Below are 12,228 nucleotides of genomic sequence, written 5' to 3' on the forward strand. Positions count from 1 at the left end.
TCACATTCTCTGTTAGGTATCAGTTCCTCTCATGCAAGCATGAGTGTGTGTAACTGCAATTCTCTAATTAGAATGTGTCATTTCATTAACATCGAGGACCACTGTCCCTAATGAATCTCTTCAAAATGAACAAACAAGAGGTAGCTTATCATTATGGCCCTCATTTATACTGTGCCTATCTACCAGATGAATGTTATTGGAAAAAATTAATTGCATTACAGTGGGTGCCACTGAAGTAAGCACATTTGGTTCTTAGGAAACAGTTACCCGAAGTGGCCGATCATATTAATCGACTGTACAGAGCAGGCGTCCGTCATGAGAACAAAGCAAGGATGTGTGCATGTCTGAAAAGAAAACTCCTGATTTTATAGCCATATAGCTGAGGCTGGATGAGAAAGCAGTCCCGGCCTCTGCCTGGAGCTAGTTAAACCAGGCAGTAACTTAAATCAGAGCATAAATTGTTAATACTAATAATTCTGTAGCAGCCTCCTTTTATTGAGAACTTACGTACTAGCAATGAGGCTAAGCCCTTTCAATTCATGACCACCCCTAATCCTCACAACAACCCCGTGAGATATGTCTGAGAGTTTGTAAGTGGTAATCAGGGAGCAAATCAATTTGACTCTAAAACCAGCACCCCAACCATAAACTTTACACTCTCAAACCCAACTCAATAGAGATGAGAGCCTGTGGGGTATTTTTATTATTAGCCCAGGCAACCTGTCAGCCTGGACATGGCCAGTATACCTGGGGTTAAGGCCTCTAGACAGAATACTGAGCCCAAGGAGCTCCTTTGGGCATTTTTGTGTTCTGTTCATTTGGAGATGTTTGGACATAACAGAAAGCACTATTTTTTAGGAGAAAATGGCTTAGCTTTTGCTTCTGTGATTGTAACACTATCCAGCAAACAATGGTAAAGACTGTCAAAAAAAAGAAGCACTGATTCAAATTTTCCTAACTTTCTGTTAAGATGGAGGGGTGACCAGGACTCCTAATCTATCGAGGTGACCTGTACCAGAATACGCCGTATCAGCAGCAGAAGCACTGTCCTTTACAGAGCTGCCTGTGGCCTTCTTCACTCAGGTATGACAATGGGGACATCTCAGAAAATCTGCACTGTCCTAATTGTTATTCCAGCCATGTGATTTTCATACCGTGTGCTTCACTTTCTGCAAAAGTACAGACTTAGGTGTGACTAGAGCAGAGTGTGCATATTGGTGGAGTGTGGGAAGGAAGGTTGAATGGAGGGCTGGGGTCTAATAAGGCAAGGCCCCAGAAAACCAGAGTGTCCAGCTAAAGGGCAAATGCTCCTGGGAAGGTTGACCCAGTTAGCTGGATATTGAATATTTATAGCTTTGAATGAAATAGTTTATAATACACTTGATACAGACAATTAATGGATATTTTAAGGGGAAGACAGTGTATGTTGGGGAGAATACAGCACTCCTGGAGAAAAGCTTGTGCATGGAGGTGGGAAAGGAGCAGCATAAGAACCAAGGATACTGAGGGAGATGCTTTAATGGCCGGTGGGAGAGCTGAAAATGATGGTGAGGGGCTTCTGAAGATGATCTCACTTGCTAAGTCACTGTGTTTGGTCCTTAGGGGAATGAGTACATATTAATTGCTCTTGTCCTGAAGCCATGAACCATGGTCTACCTCTCCTTCTCCACTCCCCCATTCCTCTCCCTCCTTCCATCCATCCTTCCAGTGTCAGAGGTTCAAGAGTTTAAGTCCTTCCTGCTTAAGGCCAACCTTTCCTATGGATCCCATCCTCTCCACTTCTCCCACTTCTTTGGGAATATGCTACATCAATTTTTTTTTCTGTTTTATCATACTTTTCTACTTTTTCCCACTACTGGTACCTGCTCTTCAGCCTCCAACCTTACTTAAACTTCTCCATTCTTAAAATGACCTGCCCCTGACCCTGCGTTTCCTCCAGCTGCCATCGTATTCTTTGCGTTTCTCCCATCCAAAATCCTCCACCAAGAAGGACTCTGCCCTCACTCTCCCCACACTCACTCCTCAGCTGACCGCAGTTGAGTTTCTGCTGCCACCCCACAGTGAGACTGCTCTGATGAAGTTACCTAGAGTCCTGGCTTTCTAAATTTAAGGAGCTCTTTTTAAGTCCTCATACCGGATTTCACGGCATCGGTTTCACTTTGGATCCCACTGCTTATCCGAACCTCTATTCCTCTGGCCTCTGCGACATTACACTATATTGTGTCCCCTCATACCATTTTTTACTGTTCCCTCGAGGCGTCTTTCTTAACTTTCTCTTCTTTGGCCCACCCTCTGAAAGCTGGCCTTCCTGAGCTTCTGTCATTGACTCCCTTCTCTGAGGGTTTTAACTACCACGCTTATGACTGACAAATCTGAATTTCCTACCCAGACCTGTTGTTCGTAATCCAGGGCCATATATCCAATTGCCTCCTGGACACCTTCACTCGAATGTCTAAGGAAACCTTGAAATAAACATGGCAAAAAAATGAATATATGTCTTAACCCCTCTACCTGATCCTCTTTCAGTATTCTGTATATATATTGTACTACAAGTCACCTAATCAGTCAGACTATAAGCTTGTGGGTCATCCTCATCACTTCTCATAAAACTAAGCACCACACATTGCCTTTCTTCCCTATTTTTCAGATTTACCTTCCTTGTTCCATCCAACTCTCCCTGCCTGAATTCCCACTCTCACTATCTTTCACGTGGACTATGGCAACACCCTGCTCACTGTTCGCGACCCTCAAATCCATCTTCCATACTCCCCTAGAGTGACCCTGTTCTTCCTTGGCTTCATTGGGTTTCCATCACCAACGGGATAAAATCAGAACCTTTAACATAGTATATAGGCCTTCTGTAACCTGACCTCTCAAGACTCATCATTTGCTATTCTCTGCTTGACATTTTAGGCTCTAGGCAGATTGATCCCTTTACTGACTCAGAATACATCGTGTTATTTTTCATCTCAAGGCTATATTCATGCCATCCTCTCCTCCTAGGCTCCCTTCCTCTCCTCTCTCTACCTTCAGCTACTCTAAAACATAGTCAGGGATCCCAGGCTATGCTCCCCTGCACCTGGCATATCTCTGTCATTGAGATACCTCAATACATGAACATCCTCTGTTGTCCCCACATAATTATAAATCCTTAGGGGCAAAGATCAGTATTATTATTTTTCTGAATCCTCAGTCCCGTCTAAAGCCGTTCCTGGGACAAAGTAGGCACTGTTCTGATTTTTATTGAATGCAATAATAGAAACAAAATACTTGAATAGGACTTTAGATTTTTCAGATTACCTTCTCACATGTTATCTCCTTTAATTTTCATGGCAATTCTTCCCAGCTATTCAAAATGCATATTTTATTTCAGTTTATCCCACGTGGAAGTTAATAACAGCTTTATCTGAGAACTACCTGAGAAACACAACACAGACACTTTTAGAACATAGCCCACCTTTATTTCACTATGAAACTGTGGTACACCCCCAAATTAGCTTCATGAGTCAAAAAACAAAGAACAAAAAAAAAGGTTTTTTTTTTAAATCCCCATTCAGCATGTAACTCTTATAATTTACTCCATTGATTCTCAGTTCTAGAATAAATGATTCACATTTTCCTATACTATTGTTAGTAACTGAACATTTTACTTACCTATTTCTATAACCTTTTGAGTAGAAGTTTTAATCCTTCTTTGGTCCAAAATTTCTAGTCCATATGGAGTTCCCAGTCTCATTTTGTATTTTTACCTGATTTTTAAAAAGCTTTTAGATGGCAGGTGAATGCACAAATTGGATTTTGTATGTAAAACCATTAAACTGAAATGCTGTTTGATTAGGGCCTCTTTTGCCCAGTAGAATGAAATAGTTATCAAATGCTGTTTTCGCTTGTGAAGCAAAGATAGTTGTTATAAAATCTACAGCCTGTTACCAATACCATTTAATGTTTTTTCTTTAAGACAAATAGCTTAACCTCTTGACCTAGAGAAAAAGTAGCCTTATAGCAGCAAACAAGTTCATGCTTTAAATTCACTTCAGAATTTTAATAATTTTTTGTCTAATATTTGAATTTACTTCCCTAAAAATAAGAGAAACCAAATTAGATTATGTAGTTACTATTTCCCTAAGAAAGGGAAAAATATCATCCACATAAGATACTAATAAATTCATAGTTCTATGCTGTTTCCATTTCTAAGTGACTGCCCTACAGAAGAACCAGCAGTTTTTTGATAGATAGCAAGTATAGGATTCAGGATTCTTGTCCCCACATCTTTATTGGCAATGTGATCCTGACGGACAATATTCCTTTGCTTCACTTTACAAAAGCCATGAAAAGTAGAACCTGCCCATTACCAGAAGGCTACAGTTTGGACCTAAAAGAAATCCGGCTATTGTCTGATGATTATTGTCCTATAAAAGAAAACTATTAATTTCAGCCATGATACCAGAATTCCTCAGGCTTTGTTTGTACACAAGCATGAAGACAAGACCTCCAAATGCCAGAAAAGAGATTATCACAAAGGCTAGTAGATTTTCTTAAATGTATAAAAATAATAGTAAACACTTACATAGCACTTAGGTGCCAGACATGCTTCTAAGGACTTTACAGGTGGTAACTCATTTTGTCCTCCAATCATTCTGGGAACCTAAGATCAGAACCCATAGATCATGATCGCACCTCTACCCAATGCTACCTCCCACATGATCTATTGCCTTGGGGATGATTACTCTGTATTCCATGGAGATAATTTCATATTGAAGACTATCTTACTTCACGTTGAAAAATTGCTAATAAAGTCACAAAGTCTTAGCAAGTTAGAGGGACAAGGATCTGAGAAATTATTCAGTTTTAACCAAGACCTAAGGAAGCTACCTGAAGTGCCAGGTGTCACATATCTAGATGGCAGATTAGAAACAAGAATGTAGTATCCTGTCCTCTGTATAACTAACTTTCCATATTCCTTTTCTTATGTGGAAGCTGAGACATCCATATACTTAAAACATATTTCTTGATAACCTACACCATGCCAGCCATCATTTTAGACACTGGAGATGTGGTTAGGGACAGAGAAAATACCTACCTTCATGGAGTCATGCTATTCAATTCACTAAATAATCAAGGATTTATTGAGCACTGATTATGCACCGAGCTCCAAAGGAGGTTTGCAGAGGTGGTGATGGGTGGAGTGGGGGGAGGGAAGAGTACAAGAGATGGTCCCTGATCACCAAAGAGTTACATAAAAGACTAAGAAAAATATGAAAGATTCATAGGAAAATACAAAACAGCATACAGTTAAGAGCCCAGTTGTATAGTAGATGAATCCCAAGGGATTTCAGAGAAGGGGCGATCCAGAAAGAGAGAGGGATCTGGGTGTGTACATCATGGAGAAAGCAGAGAGCTAGTGATGGCTGCCTACCATGGAATGTGCAGCAGCCAGGTTTAGAAACATGGATGGACTTTAAAGGTATAGAGCTGAGTGAGTAAAGTCAGACGCAGATTAAATTCACCATAAGTCACTTATGTAAATCAAAATAAATGCACAACATATAATGATATAGTTATAACAATAAAAGTAATAATTAACAATAATAATTAATTGGCAAAGATGTATGCAGTGAAAAAAGAGGCACATAAAACATAATGGAATGCCTGCCTATGCAGAGACGGGAAAGAGAATAGGCATAAATGTAAAAAAAATACATTAATGAATTGAATAATTAAAAAATAGGATCAAGGTCTCACAAGCCAATGATGAAAATGTTTTATGACATGATTACGTCAATTCTCTGCCATCGAGTCCAAGGAAAAAACTCAAAGAGGCCTGGGATAGGACACAGTGGAGCTTTGTAGGATGTATAGACCATATTCTGGCTGAGAAAGGAATGGAAAAGGTGATCTGAGTGAGGAGACAGCACCTGAGGGAAGAGACCATTATGCCTGAAGGGGAAGCTGCATGTGGAGGGAGTGGAGGAAATATGGGCAGATATACGACTTAGGTCTCTTAGGGGAAGCCTCAGAAGGCAGGCGAGGCCTCAGAGCTGATGTGGTAGAAAACCTGGACTGAAGGGGGTTTCCTGAGCGGGTAGGTGATTCAGAGAAAGAAGAGACTAAGGAAGGGGAGCCTGCCTATGTCTTCAGGAAGAAGACCCAGATGGTGAAGCATCTAGGAATTCAAGTTATGGACATTCAAATGTGTAAAGATGAGGACCTGAATCAGTGATGTCCATGGGAAAGAAAGGGAGATGAGGAAGGGACACACGTACACTGTGAGAAGACCATGAAATGCGATGAGAGGGGTTAGCTTGATTCTTTGTAGAGGACATTTTTGCAAATTTGCGTCAGAGTAGCCATGTTTCTTGAAAACAGTTAAGTGGGTCACTTGCTTAGCTTTCCTTAGTGGTAGATTAATTAGCCAGCTGTAACTCCCGGATCTCTATTTTTAAATAACGACTTGCATAAATCTCCGAAGACAAGAACTCACCACTAGTATACAGCATATTCTGGCAGCTGCAAGTTATTATGCCCAGTGGAAATTAAATATCTTTTAGGGAAATCATGCAAGATCTCGTGACAAATATGAAATTAACCCCTGCCACCTCTATGCCCAACTCATTTCTTCGCCTGCCTGCCATTGTAATAAGCAGAGTCTCTGGGGTCTTGAAATGACAGTAGAATTGGCAATATTTTAAAAAGGCATTATTCGTCTATGAGCATTAGTAGAACACAGAGTCTTTGTTCCTGGTTGAGGTAGAAGCTCTGGAAATTAAACATCAGTAAACACACACAATAGGCCCCTCCTAAAAAAACTATTAACCTGTGGTCAGACGGAGCTACTTATAACTCCAGGGATGTAAACAAACAAACAAACGAGCCGTTTTATTTATCATGTTAGGCATTTTATTTCCTTTGCTTAACACCCTCAATCTCTCACTTCTCTTCCCTTCTGACCAAACGCATTCTCATTCTGGTTCTTTATTATTTCTTTCTTTATTTACAAGCTCCAGGTTTCAGATAACATACGACTTTTCACTTACCCTTTTCACTGCCTACTTTTTTGTTTGGGTTCATGCAGTTTGTAGGAGATATGAAACCTTGGGTTCTCAGTCAGAGTGAAATCAGAACAAAAAGAAAGAATTGTAAGAGCTGGCTGTAGGTAACTCCAACAAAGCCGCATGAGGAAGGGTCCTGAGGCCTGGAGCAGCACCGGGTATTCAGGTGCCACGGATAAATGTGTGTTTATAAAATGACGGTCAATACACCGGACATAATTACCAAGCAAAGGACTTGATTTGTTTGACAATTTTCAATAAAAGGGAGAAGCAAGGGATGATTTGGGCAGGAAACCTGCCCCTGGGTGGGTGAAAATGGAATCCTCGAGTTTCCCAAGTTATTGTAAAGACTCCATAACAAATCCCTGATTTCCCACTTGAGAACCAACAATCCAGAATCCAGGAGAGGAAAAAGTAGTAATGCTTCCATATAGACAGTACAGTTTCAGGTCAGATGTGAAGCAGAGAAAATCAGTAAAGACCTGAAAAGAGAAACAGAGGTGATGGTCGTCACAGCCCCTCTCCTTGGAGGGGCCCATCACTCAAGCCCATCCCTGCAGAGTTGGAGTCCGCTGCTCCCTTATCAGTCTCTGCTTTGAGCCCTAGGCCTTCCTGTAACTTTTCCTATGCTCCAGGGTGTCTCTGACCCTCATAGGGAAGGCTGCAAGCTCCAGTGTTGCCAGGCAGAACTCTTTTCCTCTTTCATCTGAGTCCAGACATGGCTGCAAGCCTAGGCTTTCACCTTGACCCTTTCACCTCCTATGTCAAGAAGTTAACACGGTTCCTGCCTCCAGCTAATGGCTTCCAACATTGCAGAATGGGAGTCTGTCTTATCAATTATATGAACTTCAGTCTTCGGCATAAAGGTCATTATTGTGTTATGCACCTGGAATCACATTGTAATGAGGCAAATCACATTCTCTTACAGTCAATGAGGGGGAAAAAAAGCACACAAATGGAAATTACTCCTAAAATGACCTTGCTGGATTTCTACATCTGGCTAGCAGAGCCTGTTTCTATACATCAAGAAGCTGACATGGCAGCTTTGTCATACAAGCAGGCAGCCCAATCTCATGTTAGCAAACACGCTATTATGGAACATATGGCATAAGACCATTAATAGTGTGCATAGTTGATGAATTCCCAGTGTAGTACCCGTGACGTTTACTGATTCACTGCCACCCTGCCCCAGGCTGCTTCCAAACATGTCAGAAAAATAAAATGTTATCCGTATTTGCATTCAGAAGTGATTCCATATTTACACATGCTAATAAAAACAAAACTTGCTTTTTAAGGAAGGGGCAAGCTCCATAATCAATTTTCTGAGAGGCTCAAGTATTTGACATGTTCTACGTACATTGCATTCACTGGAATAGCAACTTGAAAAACACTGGTAGGCTGGCTCTGTGGCTTCTCATCTTTAGCTGGCCGACAGCAGAGGAGAGCCGGGGGTGCCTGCGCATCGCTCACTTCCTCTGCCTAAACAACTTGCCTTGGATTGTTTCTCTGTGACTGAACAAACATTTGATGAACCAGTGAATGAATTAGCTATGTGGATAGCCACGACCTGATGGTGCCCTACAACCTCTCTGCTCCTTTCATCAATAAGCATCTCCCTCTCCAGCTTCCTCAGCCCTGCTCTCATTACTGGAATACAGCATTTGGGGTCATTAAATAGGGCATGATGTCTGGCTCTGAAAATCACTGGTAACGTGATTTTCATGAACAAATCACTTAACCTCTATGAGCCTCAATTATCTTATCCATAAAAATGGGTGAGAGGCCGGCCCCATGGCCAAGTGGTTAAGTTCGCGCGCTTGGCTTTGGCTGCCCCGGGTTTCGCTGGTTCGGATCCTAGGCGCTGCCGTGGCACTGCTCGTCAGGCCATGTTGAGGCAGTGTCCCACATAGCTCAACCACAAGGACCTACAGCTAGAATATACAACTATGTACTGGGGGACTTTGAGGAGGAGAAGGAGGAAGAGGGGGAGGGGGAGGAGGAGGAGAAGAAGAAGAAAAGAAAAAGAAGATTGGCAACAGATGTTAGCTCAGGTGCCAATCTTTAAAAAAAAAAAGGTGAATTATAGCATTTGTCTTGTAAGGATTCTTTAAGGTGCAAGAGACAGAAATCCAATCAAACTATTTCAAGAGAAAAACAAAGAATAAGTTTATTGGCTCACATGGCTGGGAGGACAATTGGGCTATGTGACCAACTCACAGGATGGGGACCCGGGACTCAAATGCTAGGATCAAGACTCAAAGCCACCAGAACTTACTCTCTCCTCCATCTCTCAGCTCAGCTCAGCTCAGCTCGGCTTTACTCTCTCCTGTTACAGCCATACCTTCTTCACTCGGAACGAACTTGGTTACTTTTAACCCTAATTTCACATTCTCCTAGCATCGTGAACCTAGAGGAAAAGCTGTTTATTCTTCACTTACAAATCATATCCTTCTTTAGCATTCCAGGGGAGGCCTGAGACTGGCGCTGCTGGCTCACATGTTTATCTTAGGATGAGAAGTCTATGATGGACCAAGCAGGGATCGTGCCCACCTCTGTACCTAGGGTGAAAGGCAGGGGCTGGAGTGAGTTACCAGAAGAAGGCGGATCAAAATATTGTTGAGCAAATAAGGCAAGAATAAAAGCTGCCTGTCTCCTAACCTGTCTCACCAGGTTACTGTGAGGATCCGGGCACACACAGGTGTGCAGAACAATCTGAACAGCCATAGGTTAATATCATATGTAAATGGGCTTTGTAAACTGCCAAATGTCATACATGAGTCCTCGCAGAATAACTACCAATTCCATTTATTATTTCTCTCTCTGAGGGTGGAACCTGCTTAGGCCAGTATTAATGACAGCTGCAATGATAACAGTTAACATTTAAGAAGCTATTATTTCATGTCAGGAATTGCTTTTCTGAGCACCTTATATGTATGAACTATGAAATAGGCACTAATATTGTCCCCAGTTTTTACCTAAATAAACTATGCAAAGAGAGGTAAAGCAACCTGCCTAAAGTAACTCACCTAGCAGTGGAGTGAGAGTTTTGCCTTAGGGAGTCTGAGCCAGAGGTCACACTACCAATGAGCAGCCCTCAATATTTCTTGTATAGAAATATGGAGTATGGTTGAAAAGCAGCTAATATTTGACATGGGACTGTGTGGCTTTTCCTTGAGGCACTGAAAACGCCACGAGATTGGTAATTGTGTCTGTCTCACTCACAGTTGCATAAATATGCCACTCATAAGGTCTACATGTCTCGTATGAGAAGAGTAGAGATAATTAGGATTGGGCTAGGCTTTTATTTGAGTGCCTGAATATCATTCAAATAATATAGTGCTTTTGAAAATGAATATGCACATCCATTTTTCTGAAATTCAGAAAAGATGCATGATATTCAGGTGCCTAATAACTTGGCTGCTAGTTAATCAGGCTTGACACTTATATAGCACTTTACCTTTTCAAATCATTTTAGAATATGTTAGTTCATTAATCCCTACAACATCCCTGTGAGACAAGGAAGGTTCCTGAACTGCCCCTGATCTCCCCACCATCTGGTAGCTAAACAGTTGGTGGACTAGGGAAGAAAGAAAAGAATTGGACAAACCAAGCAAGGAATACACGCAACCAAGAATGACAGAGACATGGGCAGTGAATGTGAAAGGAACATCCTCTGAATTTGCAGAGGTTTGCCCTTGACACATAGGCTTAAACATGCCATATATACAATAATAATTACTCATCTCTGATTGGTTAAAATGTAAGAAAACAGCAACCAATCTGCATCTTCAACTTCAAATGCCTGTACACCAATCACTTGACCTTATCAATAGTCATTTCCATTGACTAAGACTTGCTTCTAATTGTCAATTTTCATAATATTTTATATGCATATTCCAAGTCCTGTTTACTGCCCCAAGTTCTGCTTTTCTCAAAAAGTATCTGCCTGATGTTAACATCTGGCATGGTTTGGCCATGTTCATTATAGATTCCTTCATGTTCTCTTGTATTTGATTAAAAGTTGCTTCCAGGGTACGATGTGATGCTGAGCTGATCCCACTAGTCACATGAACAAAGATGTTCTTGGCCATTGTTTTCACTCATACGCTGAGACTACCCCTTCTTCTCCTCAGGCATGAATGCTGATCACCACAGACAACCCAAAAAAGTGGAGAGAGAAAGGTACATGAGCAAGGTAATAGGGCTAAAACACCATCCTAGGATGCTTTGGAGCTACAAACAACATTTTCAAGATTAGTGAATGGCATCCCCATTAATAGAGTGGCCTAAAAATCAGACTGAATCCAGGTCAGCATATAGTACATATTTCTGGCTAGTAAAAACTCATCTTACTTCTAGCATCAGCTCATCCTTCTTTCTCAAGGTACCAAGGACTAAAGGGAAGGCAGTACAGGAAAATAGTTATGAGAACAAATTCTAGGACTAGGGAGACCTGAGTTCAAATTGATTGAAGTAATTACTAACTATGCGATCTTAGGCAAGTTGATCAATTTCTCTGAATATCAGTTTCCCAAAGTAATACCAGAACCTACCTCACAGAATTGTTACAGGGTCAAATAAGATAATTCACTCAGAAGCTTAGCACTGTGCCAGGGATATAGTGAATGCTCAGAAATAAATATCACTAACTGTCTTCAGGTTTCTTTGATATTGTCACATTCAATTTTAAGATATGATATTGAGGTTTCTTTAAAAAGATAAACCCAGGAATTTTAGATAATGATTGCCTGTGAAAGAGGAAAATGTTGTGGTCTGTATGAACTCATAATGATCTTTATCCACCCAGGCTAGGAACAGAAATGCTCTAAATCACCCAAAAGGTCAGGTACTTGCCAGCAGTTAGCAGACTAATATGCAGTGTTGACCCTGGGCAAAGTCAGGGAATAGACGATCTCTCTTTGGTGAGCCTGTTTTTCTGCTTGCACCCTCTTCCCTCTTCCTGAGATATTCTCCTCACTCTATTTTATTTGGGGCATTTGAGGCCCTTCCAGATTCCTTGGAAGTCCCAACAGGTAAATGACTGCTTTACCTACTCATGAGTACAACTCTGGCAGCTTAAGACTCTCAAGGAACTGATAGTAGCTTTTGTCCGTTTCCTATAACCACATTATTAACCTGGAAGATTTTTCAGCTCCTTTCCCTCCCTTCAAACAGCTAC

The 12,228-nt window shown here is 41.3% G+C and overlaps 1 protein-coding gene across 8 annotated transcripts in view; it reads right to left on the reverse strand.

The window, feature by feature from the left end:
• Nucleotides 1-12,228, reverse strand: part of ST6GALNAC3 (ST6 N-acetylgalactosaminide alpha-2,6-sialyltransferase 3) — a 498,766-nt gene that overhangs the window by 85,001 nt on the left and 401,537 nt on the right. Inside the window, exons 4-5 of one of the 8 annotated variants that reach the window (XR_011532315.1) lie at nucleotides 9,488-9,607; nucleotides 1,813-7,531 (exon numbers count right to left, since the gene is read on the reverse strand). The exons of 6 other annotated variants lie outside the window; for them this stretch is intronic. Coding sequence is in view for 1 of the 2 variants with exons in the window: in XM_070591833.1 (XP_070447934.1) it covers nucleotides 9,550-9,607 (58 nt within the window). In the remaining variant the exon portion in view is untranslated. Of the gene's footprint in view, nucleotides 1-1,812; nucleotides 7,532-9,193; nucleotides 9,608-12,228 lie in introns of those variants that run through there. One more of the 8 variants, XM_070591833.1, reaches the window with a different exon arrangement.

This window comes from Equus przewalskii, chromosome 24 (assembly GCF_037783145.1).
Source record: "Equus przewalskii isolate Varuska chromosome 24, EquPr2, whole genome shotgun sequence".
NCBI classification, from domain to species: Eukaryota; Metazoa; Chordata; class Mammalia; order Perissodactyla; family Equidae; genus Equus; species Equus przewalskii.